The following is a 19,621-nucleotide window of genomic DNA, read 5'->3' as shown; positions in this document are numbered from 1 at the left end:
CCACAAGCAGAAGCAGGGACAGAGGCTGTGGCAACGTGGGCAAAACGGGGTAGGACAATGAAAATCATTTTGTTGTCAATAATATTCAATTGTCTAACTTCGTGTGTAAAAGAACACGTTCAAGACTCTTTTATACGAAACAAAAGTCAGGCCTTCAGGATTCTTAGATGCAACAAAATCTAATGTTCAAGCATAAAGTCTCAGAGCAAACCGTACCTTTACGGCCATTTTCAATACTCAGAGGAATATGTTTTACGTTGCCTCTTTCTTTGAAAGACTAATGGCCAAAACTTAACTAAAAGTAAAAACAAAAGTTAGGAAAAACATCCCAATTGTCACGCTGGGAGAAATATGGAAGGTCCAAGGCACTACATCACAAAGACATATTTGAGGCATAAAGCACACATATACATCGTATGCACAGAGAACACGCTGCATAAGGATGTGCTGGGCCTCGTGTGTCTGACGCATTTTTTTTTATTAATGCAGAGCATCGTTGAAAGAAACCACACGTTCCAGTGCACACGTTCAGCCCCTAAAGACCCGTTTTTAATATGTAATTTGATTTAAAAGTGTGTTCCTTGTTTTTGACGTAATTGTATTTTGTGATGAAAGGTGCTTCGCGCACGTTGTCCCCGGATTTACTAAACCCTGACAGATGGTAGTCACACGTGACTTGAGAAAATAGGTTAACCTAATGGAAAGGCGCCAAGGTCGCAATATTCCCCTTTTGTCCCAGGATTCCAGGAAAAGCACGGAGAAATGAACGACAATGCCGAGGAAATGTCCGTTTCCAGCACAATACCAGCGTACCATTATGACTCGTAGCACACAACTACTTACCTAAAATTAACGTGGGCCAATTGGCTATTCTTGCTTTCAATCCCTGGTGAAATATTTCATGGAGGAACATTATTGTTTCACTGGAAAACAGAAGTAAAAAAATATCATTTACTTCCTTACTTAAAAATATAAAACAAATTTAAACTAGAGAAATATTCTGCTATTGGGCACACCAAAAGGCCCATTACACAGCTACTAGCAAAAGCAAGAGGGTCGAACAATAATGTGAATGTGAAATCGTAGTGGAACTTTGCCACAAATCGCCAATTAACCGTTTTCTAGTTAGCATTCGACAGACAATGCCACACTGACTCTATTGTTAAGCTTCATCAATACATATGTCGCTACATGTCTCTCATCATGATAGCAAATTAATATATAGATTTTTTTTTACAAACACCACATGGAATATGGATTTCGTGTCACTGGACAATAGCCGAATTTCTCAATGTAATACAAATAAAAGAATGCTGTAGGATTTAAGCTGGTAATTATTTATACTCAATGTACATAAAATACAATCAAGTTTAAAAAATAAAGCAATACATAATATTCCACTAAAACTAGTTAAAATATGGTATCATTTGATGCCATATATTCATACCAAATCATCGTCCTCAAGAGAGTCCATGACAGAGTAACACAAATCATGACAAGGCTGACACTAATGTCACCACACCGTCAGCCCACAGTGATTGTGCAGGCCCAGGGCTCCACACCTCCTTGAGGCAAGGCTCGGCCAGGAGACACTGCTCTACCACGCTGATAAAAGCGAGGGTGAGCCACTTGGAAACGGCTGTTCTCCGCAGCTTTTCTTGAACCTGAAGGACTTGTTACCATCTCCAGCCCTCCATCTCCAGCCCTCCATCTCCAGCCCTCCATCTCCAGCCCTCCATCTCCAGCCTCCATCTCCAGCCCTCCATCTCCAGCCTCCATCTCCAGCCCTCCATCTCCAGCCCTCCATCTCCAGCCCTCCATCTCCAGCCCTCCATCTCCAGCCCTCCATCTCCTCTCCCTCCGCCCCATTGTAAAAGAGAGCCACAGCCAGAGACTTTGAAATGCAGGAGCTTAGCAGACACTTTACATGGTTGCTAGGAAAAAAATGAATAGCACAACCAGCACTTAGGGCCAGATGTACAACCGTTTTTTGCGGTCGCAAATGGGTAATCGGTCTGTTTGCGACTGCAAAAAAGGGTGGTGGTATGTACAAAGGCCATTTAAATTGTGTTTGCGAGTCGCTATTTGGAAGGTGCGTGTCAAGGGAGTCCCTTCCTAATAGTGAGTCGCACTTGAATGCACCATTGTTTTGCGTCCGCAATTGCGGTCGCAAAACACTAGCAGTTTACCACGTACTTCAAGTAGGTGATGAGCCACGCGCAAACAGGAAGGGTTTCCCAGGGGGCCCCATCGCCTTTGTGGGTATGTGAGAAAATATTTTTAAGAGCAGGCAGTTGTCCCATGGACCACGGCCTGCTCTTCAAAAATGAAATAGAAACATTTCATTTTTCTTTTTTAAAATGCAGCCTGCTTTCCTTTAAGGACCTGCCTAATGAATATTGATGAGGCAAGTCTTTTGAGACCCCATTAGGAATCGCAAACAGTGTCTGAGACACTGTTGTACATTCCATTTTGCAAGTCGCAAAACAGCACAATTAGCGACTCGCAAAATGGAATGGTAATACATCTGACTCATAATGTTTTAATAAGAAATTAGGGACGTTTGTTTTCGTAGAAGGCCCTCCCCTTAGCTTCACTACTGGCATGGCCCACTTCCACCACTGGTGCGGGTCATTAATGCCCAGAAACCTTCAGAGATTATGAAGAAAATGGTGCTTTGATCGTAGGTGACTGCAGGGCACTTAATACAACCAGCCACAAAACTATTTAAACTAGTTTGGTTACAATATTTGAAGTTTCCTATGCATGTTGAATGGTTAACTTAGAATAACCAAACCATAAGTGCCAGTTTTGGTTACTTGTAACCTTTAATAATATAAGTTGTCCCGGTCTCCTAAAATAAGTGCGGATGGTGCCCACTGGCAAGCTCTGGCTCAAGTGAAGCAGTGGTCACAGCCAATAGATCTTGGCTCCTTTTGGTGCATGTGTTCCTTGTGGCAATGGCTGTAGGTGGGGCTCCTGTGGTTGTGCCAGTGATACTTTCACCAGTTCATCGGTTGCTCCAGGAACTCACAGGCAGCAGCTTGCTTACTCGCAGTCCACTCTTTCTAGTAGGAGATCGGTGCTGGATATCTAGAGCAGGGATTCACAGGGCGAGATCAGACCTTCACGTTTGTTGTGTTTCTTTGGTTGCTCTGCCTCTGTACTTAGTATTATATCATTTTTGTCACATCTTTCTTCTAACAAAATTTCTGAAACTTTTCCTGATTTATAGACTTAGCACAGGATATCTCCTTTCCCCGTTCTCTATGCTTTAGAAAGATAAAGTGACATATGTTATTACGCACAATCCCTCTTGACATGTACACTGGTGTTGCAAAAGCCCTTTTCCCAATCCATCAATGATAAGTAACATACTGCATGTCACTATCTTCTTCTCTTCCCCCATACGTGTGCAGGCTCATACACATACGCATTCCTCCTCTTCCCTTATATGAGGAGCTGAAACCATCAGTATCACGCGCAGCAAATGCTTGGGTAAGTATGGCAGAAGGGTTCTTCCTCTGGTAACCTTTGCACATAGCTTCCTGTCCTTAGGACTCTGGTACTTTTAAGAGAGATTCTTCAGTTTCTGCTCTTTGGCCTTTCCCTCGGTTTAGTGGCCCTCCCAGCGAGACACCTGTCGCCTCCAGGTGATATTGATTAGTGTTATGCAGCACTGTGGCTACAGGAATTAATTGCCCCTACTTCTGGAGCCGTAAAAAACACAAAAAGGTGTAAACGTTAAGCACAGCAGTTGTTAACCAGCTCTGTTTTTTTCCTTTGAGCTAATTCCCCCATTTACTGCAGACCTACATTCAAACGAGCATGCTTAGTTGACAAACTCCTACGCTCTAACCACAACCACTATCCTGCCAAAAAACTGAAAATCTCTGGAGGTGCTCGTCAGCTATGCAGCTCAGACAATGTCTTCCAGGAAACCCCTTTCTTCTATAACAAGTGGACACTTAGGGGCCCAATACGATGGCGGGCGGACACCGTAACGGTAAACAGGACCGACCGCCAGAGGTGCTTTGGCAATTAGGATGCAACTGTCACCCTGGCGGTCGCATCCAGCACATTTTGCATTGCGGCGGGCTGTGCTGTCAGCAGCAGCCGCCGCAATGCAAAATATGCATGTTGTACATTGACATGCACAACGTGACAGGCACTGGGCGATGCCTGCCACCTTGTGGATGCCAATGCCATGGTACCCCCCAAGTGCAGGCATCTACCCCTACCCCCGAGGGCCCGCAACAGGCCCCCAAAGGCATTCTCTGCATACCTTTCCATGGCGGAGTCTCCGCCATGGAAAGGCATGTCACCGCAGGCATGCTAATATGGATGGCGGTGCCTGCAAGGCACCGCCACCATATTGGCTGCGTTTCCACCTTGCCGGCAATGCGACCGGTGGAAAAGTGGCGGTCGGTCTTTCTGTCCGCCGCGGTGCCCCTCGCCATACTAATATGGCGGGGAGTGAAAAAGGATATTAGGCAGGCGGATTACCACCGCCGGGCCGGTGGTGGCCACAGCCGGCTGGCAGTGGCGATCCGCCAGATATCCTAATAGGCCCCTTAGTCTTTTTTCAGCTGTGCTCCCAAACACTGAAGCTCACTTCCTACTGACATTTGGGTGATTACCTCCATTAAAGCATTTAAGAAAGAACGTTAGCTATTATTGATAACTGGCCTCTTTTCTCCCTCTTGTCGGTAACCAGATCTAGTGTCAGGACAGCCCAAAGCTGTCTTCTCTGACACAACCTGTTTGGATTCTAGAATTCGGGCTGTACATGTAATCTTTAAACTATCAATTTTATGTTGTTTACATTATATATATTATGCATTGGATTCTTCCTTCATCATTGCATCTAGCCTGCTCTGTATTTGTTTGTGTCAGTGGTTCTGTCTGTGTTGCCTTGGTGCTGTGTAGAGACCACAGAGGCTCGGATTGGGCTAGTGCACATGGTAATTAGCTCCTGCTGCCAAGCAAGGATGGGCCACTAAGATTAGGATGGCATTGTGACTGAGAGTCAGGCCATGCCACTGTGGAGAAAACAACGCACCCATACATGAGCTGACTCTTATGCAACTCTACCAATGAAAGCCCTGGTACATCATCTAGTCAGCAGAAGATATTGAGCAAGAGTCCCTCATGTACAACAGAACACATACAGAATGGTACGCTCCATCCACTTTTCCCTTACTCCAAATGGACACTAGTGATCTGTAGATTACATAGACATATCTGCAACAGGGGCATTAACCCACTGAGGTATCTCACACCAATACAAGGAAACTAACTAACGTCAGCGAAGGACTCTTTAGCCCACAAGGCCACACATGAGAGAGTTGTATTTAAACACTAGCCTTCACAAAAATATGAAATGTTTAAGATTAAGAAACTGGGTTATTGGTTGAGGAAGTGGAAGCCGCGCTATAGCAACAACCACAATCCTTGCCAGGGTGAACCACAAAAGTCAATAAATTAACCTGTCCTTAACCTTCTGGTAGCTTGGCACAAAGTAGTCAATCTTAACTTAAAGGCCATTTGTAAAGTATCTATGCAGCACACAAACAGTAACAAAGTAAAACAGAGCACAAGTAAAATCTTAAACCAATTTAGACAAAAGAGTACATTTTAATAAATAAATTGATACCAGAATGAGAAAAATCTTATCTGGAGGGATGCAGTTTAAACATTTAGATAGACACAGAGCCTAACAGCACAAAGTGCCACTTGCAGTCATCTGATCTTGTTAAACTGGGGGAAAGTCAAAAGATCTGGCCGATCGTGATGGAGTGCAGAACGGACATAGGAAGTAGTTTAGTCCAGTTGAAAAAGTGATCTTCTCAAAGTCCAGCCCATAGAGTTCTTTTCGCAGTGGGAGAGGCATCTAGGTGCAGGAAGAGCATCGTGGATGGCCGTCCCTATAGCGTGAAGAGTAGTCCTAGCATCGCAGACGGGCATCGCTGTAGTGCAAAAATCTGGATGAGCACCACAGATGATTATTGCTGGAGTTTCGTGGGACGTTCTTGCTGTAGTGCAAAGTGCAGATCTCGTGTCGCTGCTTGTCAATGTAGCACAAAGACACAGGTTTTCTAAAGCTGCCTGCTATTGGTTACTGCTGGCGGCAGAGTCTTGGCACAAATGAGCATGCTTTGTGTTGCAAAGAGCCCTAAACTTCAGGATTTCGCCTACTTTCACAGAAATAACTCAACTGATGCCAGCCAAGGGTCCAGGACCTAGGGAGGCACTTCTTGGGGATCAGAAATTCACTCCAGCAGAGGCCAGCAGGGCCCAGGCAGGCCCAGTGCAGATGTCTGCCATGGAGGCCTCTGGAGCTTACTGTGCCCCTGTAGCACAGTTAGGACGTCAGCCAAATGACATTTGGAGTCACTCAGGTTATCCTGAGATGAAGGGGGCAGATACATTCTTCTTTCTCAGAGAGAAGGTTGAAAGGCAGTCCTTCTGAAATGCCCACAGGTCCGGGAGTGTACTAAGAGTGGTTCTGGAGGTCCATTACATATACCTGGGGCCAGCCTTTCAAGTGGGGGGATTCCGTATACTACCCCCACATCTGGGTCTGAAAAGGTCTTCCCTTCCTCTGTCATGGCTCCAAGAAGTCTGCAGTGACAAATGACTCATGTCAGGTTCCTCTGTTTGTGCTGGAGGCAAGCCCATTTGAAGTGCAAGTGAGGCTGGGAACAGCTCAGCCACCAATCATCCTGGCAGGATGGCCCATCCTGTCCACAGATAAGCCCGTTTGTATCACTGTCTGGGAGGAATACACAAACCCCAATTGGAGAGTTAATCACAGTCATGTGACCCAGGACACTGGCAGAAGACACAAATGGGTAGGATAAGAAGAAGGCAATTTTTCTTGAAAAAGGATTTTAAGTGTATATACCATACCTCTATCTGCTCCTGATCAAAAGTTATCACTTCTTAAATGTAATAAGGTAACCAAGTGTTAGTCAATGGGAGAAATAGGCCTTACAACAGTGAAAAACGACTTTAAGAGTTTTCTTTACTGCAAGGGCATGTAAAACTTAAACCCACATGGCCTAGTTTTTAAATACAATGCACCATGTACTGTGCGCCTTTAGTGCCTACCTTAGGGATGCTTTTGATCTTGCAGTATATCACATTAGTTATTTGTAAATGTCACTTATGCTGTGCTAAAGAAAAATGGAAATAAATAATTCACCCAAAGTGTATTACAAGCAAGTCTCAGAAACACAAATGTCTCGAGAACAAATGGATATAGTGTAAATGAGGGAATATGCGTGCTCAGCCTTCAGTCATCTCACTCACAAACAGCCCCATAGAATTTATTGGGCCCAACTCCTGTACATCTCTCTAGCATGTAGGTGCTTTCCAGCTGTTCCTACTACCTTGACTTTGAAGAAGCTTTGCATGAAGTTCACTCTGACAACAGCTCCAGTGCTAATCTGCTTTCGGATTAATGCATTGTTAATTCTGACTGTGTATCTATAAAATGCTGCCAAAAACCCACAGCGCCGGCTCCAGGTGTATTCACTGTATAGTATCACAACAATTTTACTCCAACTGACCTTCAGAAGTGGTCTGATATCTAGATGTATCGATGGAATACTATGATGAAGTTATTGTGGGGGGATATGTCTACTTCACCAATAGGTGAGCAAGGAAAAAATTCCTTTTTGATTTAGGTACCCTCACACACCCTAGTGGTGTCATGCTTCATCATCGGGTCACCCTGACGCCTAAAAGTCGGGGTGGGCTCAACCACAATGTTGGGAGCTCTTTGAAGATGTTATAGACCAGGGGGGCTAGAAAATTCTTTTAAAAAACCTCAGACAGATCCCCAGTATCCCTTTATTTGCGGGTCTGTCTGGGATACTAAAATACTTCAAAATAGGGTCTTTTTAGGATAATTATGGTCCTAAGACCCTAGTGCCAACATGTTTCAGTCCTTGAAATGGCCATGGAGGTCCAGGACTTTCATCAGGGCAAAACAAAAAACCACCCAGGACAACAGTGCGGGGGATTCTCTAGCCTGTTTTTAGCTACAAGGACAGAGTAGCTGCTCCTTGAAAGAGTGACTGATATATTAATCCGTCATAATTCGTATTCCATCTGAAAAGAGAATAAAAGAAAAACAAACAGCAACCAACTTATATTTGTGCGTCCTTTTAGTGGCCATAACTATTGTTAGCCACAAGTGGTACCTATATGTATTTAGGTGATCATTAGGCCAGGTGGTGTGCAGCTCACTCCATCCATGTGCCACTCATACCTGTAACTGTACACTTAGTTAGTGCGTCAGGTATATTGTGCGGTGGCGAAATCGCTCGCATCCTAACTGTAACTCCATGCCAGTTAGTGTACACTATCAATATAAAAACTCTCTCATGTACCACTCACATTCATCACTCCTGTGGCATCCGTGATCAAACATGGTATTGTCTAGACCATGCGTGATTCATTAAAAACTGCGTGGTTTCTTTGTGATATTACACACACATGCACTCACTCTTACCCGATTTTCGGACGGGCTCCGTTTCTCAGGGAATCGTAGGACTGTACAGGGGTAGCTCTATAGTCACACTCTTATTTGAGAAAGGACCCCCGAGTTTAAGGGAGAGAGGAAAATGGAGGCGATATAAGGATAATCTAATGATGATCATCTGTCACACTGGGGACAGAAAAGCACTCCCCCGCTCTGACACCCCACTTACTTCATCAAGAGTCCTGCCCCGTTGTCGTTGTTAGTCTTTAAAATGAAACCGTACTCTGTGGCAGGACGCCGTGAGGCCTGCACCGTTGATTACTCCTGTGTTTCTACTGTGCACCGCTGAGAGACTTTTACTGTCTGTATGTACTATATTTGTGATGCTCTAGCGGCCGGCCGTGCGGTTGTAGGCCCATAACTGTAACCTTTTTATGGATGTAATAAACGGTTTCAAAAAAAAAAAAAAAAAAAAAAAAAAAAAAGAGTCCTGCCCCGTTTTTCCACCTACTTGGTCTCGATCCCCGGCGTTTCGCGCCGTGTATCGTTTGCATGGCGAGTTTATACTTCCGCATATGACGTAGCTTGATAGGGTTGGTCAGCCTACTCACGTGATGTTTCACGTCAGCCTATTGACCCGTCTACGCTAGTACAAAAAATCGTGGCATGTTATTAAAATATTCGGCTAAAAGACAAGGTTAGGTATTTTATCCAAGTTCCGATTTTTCACCGGATCATGTTCTGGGGGAGGATCAGTATTCCGATTTCCTTCCGTGCGCACGAGGCACGTGACCGGAGTCAGATCCAATAGATTTTGACACGGATTTTGTAATTCTGAATCGGTAAATCAAGGGAAATGTAGTTTTTTACCCTTCAAGCTTGGTTTATGGCGAGAGCCAGATTTCCTATTCATGTTAGTACTGAGTTTTTCAAAGGTTTATTGGAAAAACTAAATAAATAAATAGGGACCTTCAATACTCGTACTAGATTGTGTGCATAAGCATTGTTCTGAGGAGTGCCCTTATCGTCAGTCATATTTTTGAGGATATATAGTGTTCTACAGCGTTAGGATACGATCTGTAGGAATTGTAAAACCTTGCTGTGGTTCCTTATTTGTGTATATCACCAATCCCCAATATTTCGTACAGCAATTCGTATATCCTGACTATTAGGGTACTCTGATTAATATGTATTTGATGTAATTTACATCAATCAAGAGTGTGCCCATAAATATTACTGATATTGCACAATTTTTGAGGAGTGAATGTGAAATATCTTATTTGTTTAATTGACTCCAAGGTATGGAATCATTGAGACCTGTTTCATGTGTTTTTAAATGATAAACCCATCGTTGTTCTCTTTCTAGGAGTTTTTTCTGGAGATTGCCAGTGATCTTTACCTTCTCAAGGACAGTCCATTTTAACTCAGTATCCTTATGATTTTTCTCGTTATAGTGTGCTGTCAGTTTCGTAGCTGTAATTGCTCTCCTTATTGTGCTCCGATGTTCGCCAATGCGGACCTTGATTTTTCGAGTCGTCATCCCAATGTATCTTAACCCGCATGGGCAAATTATCATGTAGATGACTGACTCGGAATTACAGTTTGTGTGTGACCTTTGCTCCCATGGTGAGTGTAAACCCAGTTCTAAGGTTTTAGTATGTTCTGTGAACGGGCAAGCGACACATGAGCCGCACGGGTAATGTCCCACAACAGGGGATGTACCCCAAAGTGTTGCCTGATTTGCGATACTCGATGTCATACTGTTGGTGTGTACTAGGGCATCTTTTAAACTACTGTTTCTTTTAAAAGAAAACATTGGTTTTTCAAAGGCCAATCTGTTCGATGTCAATATAGGCCATTTTTTGTTTATTATTTTCTTCAATTCATTAGATGATGAATTATATGTAGTTACGCAAATCACCTGATCCAGTTCATTTTTCTCATTTGTTTCCAAAAGAGCCTCTCTTGGGGTGTTTCGTGCTCTTTTGTTTGCCCTGTCCACGATCTTAGTTGGATACTTCTTCTGTTTCAGCTTGTTCTTCAAAACTGCTGCTTCTTTTTTGTAAGTCTGGATGTTGGAACAGTTTCTGCGAATTCTAAGGAATTGGCACAATTGAAAACCTTTTTCAATAAGCCTCTAATGTATACAGTATTCACTGTATACCCTCGCATTTAATCAAGCAGCACTGATCTTGAGTAGTAGTAAGGAAGAGCAACTGACTCTGCACGCCAGAGTTGACTACACAAAAAGTGGCAAATCTGCTATGACTCGACCTAAATTGATATTACCCACAGTATTTAATCATATTTTTGACAACATAAATCAAGAAAATAAGCACACAAGAGAGCGCTTGATATTCAAGAGACACCTTTGTTTAAAAAAAAATATATATATATATATTATTGCCATTTTTTATTATTGGACATAATAAGAAGAGCATAGCAGTGCACCTAGAATAGATCTTTACCATCGTGAATATATACATATATTTATGTTTTTGAATTCTTGAATACTATCCCATCTTTCAACTACTGAGCAAAGCAAGTAAGCACGTGCCACTTATACATGACCCACACTGCTCCCTAAGAACAATTATCAAAGCACATTTATCTCAAAAGCGTCCGCCAAAGGGGGCGTTGCCGAGCCGTCTACCAAGATGGCCGCATGACATTGACACTCCGGCGCTCTGAGCCCTGTACATGGCAGGAATTGCCTCAACCGCTCGCTTACCCTCAAGTTTGGCGGTCGAGGCCGCGTAAGATGACCCGCCTGCAGGACTGGAACTGAAAATATCATAGGCTGATGACCCGGCCACGCTTCTGGGTTGAGGGAGCAGAGACGGGTGGAGCTGCGTGGTGACCTGGCCAGCTTTGGAGGCCCTGTCGTGAGAGGGTGAGCCTGAGGCCGGAGCAGGTGCGCTCTGTCTGGTCCCCCGCCTATCCGCTCTGCACCTCCCCTAACTGCTGTGATGCTGATCCTGGTGGATGGGGGCATATCGAAGGACCTCTGCGCATCGACCAAGGCAGGGTTTGTGCCGGAGGTGGGGCCGCGGCATCTGCGGCCTTGCCTGTGACCCCACTACCTGTTCCCGGTGCCCAGACTGTAACCGATCTGAGGCTGCCTCTCAATCAATCAATCAATCAATCAATTGTTTGTTAAGCGCGACTAAGGGTCTCAAGGCGCTGGGGTGGGGGGGTCGCAGGTTCCAGTGTATCAAGGAGGGGGTCTGTGGAAGAGTCAGGTTTTGAGGTTTCTTGCGAAGATGGGGAGCGATGTTATCTGTCTGAGGTGGAGCGGAAGTTCGTTCCAGGCTCTGGCCGAGCGGAAGGAGAAGGAGCTGCCTCCCAATCTAGTCTTTCTGGTGCGGGGGACCACGGTGTAGGAGAGCTGGGCTGATCATAGGGTCCTTTGGGGTGCGTGGAATTTGAGTCAGCTGTTCAGGAATGCTTGTCCGGTGTCGTGGGGGGCCTTGTGAGCGTGGGTTAGCATCTTGAAGGTGACTCTAGCTTCGATGGGGAGCCAGTGGAGTGTGTGCAGGTGCTGGGAGATGTGGCAGTGTCTTGGCAGGTTGAGGACCAGTCTTGCAGCGGCGGTTTGGATGTTCTGTAGCTTGCGGGTGAGGTTTTTGTTTATTCCGGCATAGAGTGCGTTGCCGTAGTCGAGCCTGCTGGTGACCAGGGCGTGAGTGATGGTTTTTCTGTGTTCAAGGGGAACCATTTAAAGGTCTTACGTAGGAGGCGGAGGGCGTGGAAGCAGGAGGACGAAACGGAGTTGATGTGGCGGTCCAGTTAGAGCTCTGAGTCCAGGATGATTCCCAGGTTGCGTGCATGGTCCGTGGGGGTGGGCGGGCTTCTGAGGGCGGGGGGCCACCAGGTGTCGTTCCAGGCGTCGAGGTTTGGGCCCACGATGAGTACTTTCATTTTGTTGGTGCTTAGTTGTAGGCAGCTGTTTTTCATCCATTTGGCAACGGCTTCCATGTCTTCTCAAAAGTTGTGTCTGGCGGTGTTGGGTTTGTTGGATAGAGAGAGGATGAGTTGGGTGTTGTCTCCGTATGACACAATGTTGAATCCGTAGGTTCTGACGATGGGGGCGAGCGGAGCCATGTAGACGTTGAAGAGCCTAGGGCTGAGGGAGGACCCCTGGGGGACTCCGCAAGTGGTAGGTGTAGGGTCTGAGAGGAAAGGGGGGAATCTGACCCGCTGCGTTCTGCCGGAGAGGAAGGAGCGGATCCAGTCGAGGGCCTTGTCTTGGATCCCTGCGTCGAGGAATCTGCGTATTAGAGTGCAGTGAGAGACTGTTTCGAATGCCGCTGAGAGGTCGAGGAGGATGAGGGGCTGATGTTTCTCCTTTGTCCAGTAAGGTGTGGATGTGGTATGTTGCGGCGAGGACGGCGGTTTCCGTACTGTGGTTTTTTCTGAAGCCGGATTGGGAGGAGTCGAGGATATTGTGCTCTCCGATGAATGTGGCGAGTTGGCTGTTGATGGCTTTCTCAGTGACTTTCGCTGGGAACGGGAGCAGGGTGATGGGTCTGTAGTTTTTGAGGCCGGTGGGGTCCGCCGAGGGTTTCTTCAGGAGGGGGTTGATCTCAGTCGTCGGGGAATGAGGCAGTTGCCAGGGAGCGGTTGATGGTGTGGCAGAGCATGGGTGCTATGATGTCGGCGGCTCTGTTGAAAATGTGGTGGGGGCAGGGGTCCGTGGGGGCCAAGGAGTGAATTGACTTCATCGTCTTCAGTGTGTCTTCGGTGGTGAGGGCTGTCCAGTTGTCGATCGCTGGCTTCAGGGTGTCGGGTGGTTGGTGAGTGTTCAGTGTGTTGGTTGTTTTCGTCTAAGTTGTCGTAGATGCTCTTGGTTTTGTGGTGGAAAATGGTGCTGAGTTTGTCGCAGAGGTCTTGTGAGAGAGGGATGTCGGTGGACTCGCTGGTGGGTTGGGCGAACTCCTTGATGATGTTGAAGAGTTCTTTGCTGTTGTGTGCATGAGTGGAGATTCTGTCTTCAATCGCTTTTTTACTCGTTTTTCTGATGAGTTGATGGTGGGTGTTGATGGCAGCTCTGAAGTTGTTGTGGGCTTCTGTGGATTTGGTGTTCCTCCAGGCCTTTTCGAGGCGGCGGCAAGTGCGTCTGGAGTCTCGAAGTTCGGTGGTGAACCATCTAGCTTTATTGGCGTGGGTGTTGTTGTTTTTCTTGAGGGGGCTATGATGTTGAAACTGTAGGAGATCCATCTGTGCAGGGTTCGGAATGCGGTGTTGGGGTCGTTGTTTTCCGCGATGGTTGGGGTGGAGTTGCTGAGTGATGAGGTTAGCTTGTCGTCGGTGATTCTGGTCTAGTTTGTTCGTGGGAGCAGGTGCTGGTGTCTGTGGATGGTGGGTGTTCTAAAGGTGGAGTGGACGCATCGATGGTCAGTCCATGGGAGTTCGGTGGTGTGGCTGAAGGTGATGGAGTTTCCTGTTGTGAAAAGGGGGTCGAGGGTGTGTCCTGCTGAGTGCCTGGGTTCAGTCACGATTTGGCAGAGTCCAATGTTGTGGAGGTTATCCAGGAGGGATGTGGTGCTGAAGTCCAGTTGGTTGTCGAGGTGGAAGTTGAGGTCTGCTAGTAGGGTGTAGTTGGTGGACGCGATGGCATGCGGGGAGATGATATCTGTTATGGAGTTGGCGAAAAGTACACGGGGTCCAGGGGGTCGGTAGAGGAGGGTTCCTTGGAGGGTGGAGGTAGGGCTGGCCAGTGTCTTGAAGTGAAGGTGTTCCATCAGGCCTGTGGGCTTGTCGGGGAGTGTGCTCAGGCGGAGGGTGGATTTGTGGACGATAGTGATTCCTCCTCCTGGGCGGATGGGGCGGTCCTTCCTGGAGATCTTGTATCCTTAGGGAATGGCGATGTCCGGTCCCGAGGTGGTATTGGTCAAGGTTTCGGTAAAGAATGCTACGTCCGAGTGGTGCTGTCGAGGAGGTCCCAGATTTCAGTGGCGTGTTTGTGGGGGGATCGGACGTTGAGGAGGGTGCATTGCAGGGTCTTCGGTTTGGTTGTGTTGTTGCGGGCGGGTTGCGCTGGGTCCGTGGTCTTGGCTGTGCTGGAGGTGTGCCAGCAGCAGTGACAGCTGAAGGGTCCGTGGGTGTCGGCTGGTGATGCTAGCTTGCAGTTGTTGTTGGGGCCTGCGTTGGGAGCGTGGAGTGCCGCTGGTTCGTAGCATTGGCGGTGCAGAGATCCAGGGTTCCTGGCGCTGGTCGCAGTCGGGTCGCGGACGGGCGCAGACGGGCTTGCCTATGGCACACCGGCTTTCCCGCCATTAAGTGGGGGTCGAGGAGGGCTGGACAGCTGGGAGGCGGGAGCAGGGAGGGGTGCTGGATTGGGCTGATCGCACTGGTCATGCTGGGGGGCAGCAGCGACGGGGAAAAACGGGCTGAAAAAGGCCAAAGGAAAAAGGCAAAAAGAGAGAGAAAAGTGCAAATAAGGCAGCAAAAGTGCAATAAAGAGTGGAGGAAAGACACAGAGGACACAGAAGGAGAGTGAAAGAGGGAGATTGAGATGAGGGTAAAAAATGAGTGAAAAACGGAGGAAAGACACAGAAGGAGAGTGAAGGGGTAGCTTGAAATGAGGGGAAAACAACTGAAAACGGAGGAAAGAACCAGAAGGCGAGTGAAGGGGGAGATAGCAGTGAGGGAAAAAATCCGAGGGAAAAGGGAGAGAAAAAGCGATGCGAGAGAATGGAGACAGAGGTCCACTGGACCACAAGGGAGGAGGGCCTCAAACACCAACACTCGAGAGTGCAAGGGCTCGGGGGAAGGCCTCACTTAATGGTGGAGCTGCGAGGGAGGGAGAGCAATTTCACTGACAATGAGTCAGTGGTCTTGCTCGCCTGTCCCCGCAGCGGCCACCATTAAGTAGGGGTCGGGGAGGGCTGGACAGCTGGGAGGCGGGAGCGGGGAGGGGAGCTGGATTGGGCCGTCTGCGACCCCTCCTCCCGCCTCAACGCTTCTGCCATCACTCACGTCACGTCTGTAGCAGTGACGGGAGTGGACTGAAGACCTGCGCATCTGGAGCTCGACTTGCGGGTGGCTCTGTTTGGACGGTTCCAATGCATTGACGCATTACTTTGGAGGCCCTGTCTGCAGCGCATTGTTGGGGTAAATATCAATACCCGATTGGACAGGTGGGACTGAATTGACTCTCGGGGGCTACGGGGGCCCCATAACTTTGGCATTTGGCAGCTCCTTTTCTATGCCTGCAACTGTGGGTCCTGATTGCGACATGGGCATGTGAGCACTGGGCCTTGGCTATTTTGATGACGGCCTGAGGTGGGGCTCTGCACTGATACTTGTGTGTCTCCGCAGCTGAGCGCACATCTGTGGACTCCAGGCCTACCAATACCTGAGAGGTGAGTGTTTACTCCTCTCCACCTCCCCCCGAAGGCCGGCCTTCGCCCGCTGTAACGGCAATCCATTGCCTCAATCCTCCACTGGGGTGCCACATGCTGCCTCAGGGTAGGTTCCTCTACTAAATTCAACGTGGGAGACACCTTCCACACTCCCTCCCCCTGCTGAACGGGTGAGGTGCGGAGCCCTTAACTTCCTTACGCTACTTTGCCCCACATACGCCACCGTCATGGGTCTTGGAGACCTTAAACAACAGAAACTAGACTTCGACAAACAGGGTGGGTCCAACGACCATAGTGCTGAAAGAGGGGACGGCATGGAACAGCACGAGCTACCGCAAGGGTCAGATGGCACTGCAGCTATTATGGCGGAACTCCGAGCTGGAATCTAAACCATTGATTCCCGGTTCGACTCCCTGACCTCCCGCCTCGATAAAATGGGGTAACAACTAGAGAAACATGACAGCTGGTTGGACGAGGCCGAGAAGCGCATTTCCTCTCACGAGGATCAATCCACAGACACGCTACACCAGTCGGAGCGGGTAGAGCGCCTACTTAAATCTGTGGCAATAAAGAATGAAGACTTGGAAGCGAGGTCTCGAAGGAATAACATCCGCATAATGGGTTTGGCGGAGTCCACAAACATGGGGCGACCTGAACCCTTTATCGTAACTTTGCTGGCGGAACTGTTTTGGGTTGACAACTTCTCCAATGCCTTTATTGTGGAGAGGGCGCATAGATCTCTTGGTCCACGTCCCCTCCCCCAAGGAGCCCCTCCGCGACCCATTATTGCCCGCTTGCCCAACTATAGGGATCGTGACACGGCACCCCGTCTTGCCCGAGAAAACGCGCCAATCCAGTATCAAGGTGCCACTCTTTCGTTCTACCCGGACCACACAATGGCGGTCCAGGAGGCCCACTGCAAATTCACAGACGCTAAACTTCAGCTCCGCAAATTAGGCCTGCCTTATCCAGCTAAGCTCCGAGTGACAGTAGACAACAAGCCACGTTTCTTTGAGACTGCCGCTGATGCTGTATCCTTTTGTAAACAATTCCAATGTGCGGCACATAGGAGCCTGGCCCGCATTTCAGAACATTCCTCTCTGGACAGGCAACTTGCTGCAAGTGCAGAACTGTTCGCCACAGAATAGCAGCCTCTAGGATGTCGATGCCAGGCCCTGGAGTAACCTGGCTCCGTAACTTGCTGGGTGTGGGGATAGCACCATATAGAATTTTTAAAATGGTTACATAAACTCCTGCATGTTGACATTATGCAAAATGTTTACTTTGAATGATGGGCTCCAAGTGTCCGAGGCGTTGCCCGCCTCCCACGGATGAGTCTGTATGATTTGTCTTTAAGGTTTTTCTTTCTCGATTGGGAGGGGTAGGGTGGTTATTCACTGGACTTTTGAGTCCAGGTGTGGAAAGGGGGCGGTGGTGGTTACATTTTTAATTGATATCGTTTTTTGCATTGTAATTGTATGGTTTTTCAAGGATCCCTATGTTGTTCTCCCTAAGTGTCCCTCTCTCTTTGTAATTGAAACATAGACATATGTTTACCGACTATATGTGCATGCACTTACCCCCTAGCTGCCAATGGCCCTAGACTGTTAAGACTAACATGATGACTTGGAATATTAGAGGGCTAAACAATCCTAGAAAGTGTAAATTAGCACTGGCGTATCTCCGAAGGCATAATGTTAAGATAGCATTCTTAAAAGAGACCCATCTACCATTGCAGACTGCCCCTCCATTTGCGATGTCCTGGGGAGCGAATAGATTCTTTGCCAGTTACAGTACCTATCTCGTGGGGTGTACATTTTAATTCACCATACCCTCTCGTCTACACTTAAAACTATGGTGGCTGATACACTGGGTAGATGTTTGCTGGTGGTGGGGTCAATGATGGGCAAAATGGTGGCATTTCTCAACATCTATGCACCTATCATAGACGATCCTGGGTTTTTTAAGAATCTGCACACATTATTACACCAATACGAATATGACTTGATTTTCCTTGGGGGGACTTGAATATATGGTTGGATCCGGAGCGAGACTCCTCGAGCTCTGTACACAGCAGCAAGCCTCACGCACATTGGGAGTTGATGGACCTAATCCGATCCCGAAACCTGCATGACCTCTGGCGCATACACCACCCAGCAGCCTCCGGATATACCTTTCACTCTGCACCACATTCCACCCAGACACACTTAGATTATGGGCTTACTGACGCATTGGGATGCCACTGGACAAAGGGCGTAGACTCACAGCCGGGTACGTTTTCTGACCACGTGCCAGTGCTCCTTCACTTAGGCATTGCACATGCGGTTGGATGGGAACAGAGATGGTCCTTTCCTGCTACTGCCCTGTTGGATGACCTGTTTAAGTCTGAGCTTTGAGAAGCTATTGAAAAATATTTAACTATAAACACCGGGTCAGTAGATAAATATGCCACTCTCTGGGACGCCTTTATGGCATATATCCGTGGTATCTGCATATCTAAATAGGTAGGTGTGTTGCGCCCTATACGGGGCAGCCCCGCCCGGGTAAAGAGGGAGCTGTTGCTGTTAGATATGTCCCTGGACGCTCCTGGTGCCTTAACTAAACGGAACGCACTTCTACTTGAATTTAATGAGCATGCCAATAGGGAAGCTACCTTGTTAGGTAAATTACAAACAGCCCACCGTTATGGCGGAGGGGAACACCCTGGTAAAACGTTGGCACATTTGGTGAGACCCCCTCGGGGAGCGTGGCACATAGTGGCAATAAAAAGAGCAGATGACTCCATGGCAACTGAGGATACTGACATTCCCACGGAACTTGTAGCATACTATCGATCTCTCTATGCTACCAAACAACCCAAGGACTTTACGCAACATTTAAAGTATTTGCAGGAGATTGCCATGGTGTGGTTTACCACGGGTCAAGCTGAGTTCGTCAGTGACCCTTTCACAGTACAGGAGAATACCACAGCGATAGAAGCCTTTTGTGGCTCAAAGGCACCTGGCCTGGATGGACTGTCCGGAGTGTTTTGTAAAACATTTCAAGACGTCCTAGCGCCCCAGTTACTCGAGGTCTATGCGGAGGCTCTGGAGGTTGGAGTCCTCCCCCCTCTATGAGGGAGGCAGCCATCCCTCTCTTGTTCAAACCTAATAAGGAACCCACAAACTATGCCTCTGATCGGCACATATTTTTATGTTTAAAACGTTTTATTGAAACAAAAACAAACCATGGGGGAGGGGGATAGGAGGTCAGGATACATGGAATACAGTCAAAGAAAAAGGGTGCAACTCCAGAGGGTTGGCAATAGGTAGCGCAGTAAGTCAGGGGGAAAAACACAGGAAATGAAGGCTAGAAATGCAAGCTATGGAATCCCCGCCCGCGTATCCGACACCCCAAATCTAAGCAATGAAAGCCATCAGCAACTCAACAGAACACAATCCCCCCCCCATCCCCCATCCTCCCAGTAACGAAAAAAAACCCACACCCCCCCCCCCGTCCTATGGTCCCGCACCAGAGTAATCCTCACCAGGAAGCCCCGCACCCCCCCCCCCTCCCTGGGAGGTCCCCGCCTCACATGTAAACTAGTCCGCCGGGGTTACCGGCGACCGGCGGCGTCAGCCTGAGAAGCCTAAGATACCTCGGGCAGGTGAGCTCCCGGAATTCAGTGGACAGCAGCGCTAGAAAGGGTTGCCACAGCTCTTCAAATTGGTCTATCTCCCCCGCAACCGTAAGCGACAGCTTCTCCATCCCCAGCACATGCCAA

General features: G+C 47.8%; 1 protein-coding gene across 2 annotated transcripts in view; it reads right to left on the bottom strand.

Annotated features, from left to right (window-relative positions):
• The window catches only part of RASGRF2 (Ras protein specific guanine nucleotide releasing factor 2), a 2,022,215-nt gene that overhangs the window by 1,207,745 nt on the left and 794,849 nt on the right, over window positions 1-19,621 (bottom strand). For both annotated transcript variants that reach the window (XM_085632406.1, XM_085632407.1), the window contains exon 6: window positions 844-923. In XM_085632406.1, coding sequence (XP_085488532.1) covers window positions 844-923 — 80 coding nt within the window. The remainder of the gene's footprint in view (window positions 1-843; window positions 924-19,621) is intronic.

Source organism: Triturus cristatus, chromosome 2_1, assembly GCF_964204655.1.
Source record: "Triturus cristatus chromosome 2_1, aTriCri1.1, whole genome shotgun sequence".
In the NCBI taxonomy this organism is placed as follows: Eukaryota; Metazoa; Chordata; class Amphibia; order Caudata; family Salamandridae; genus Triturus; species Triturus cristatus.
This window is presented reverse-complemented; position numbering and strand designations above follow the sequence as displayed.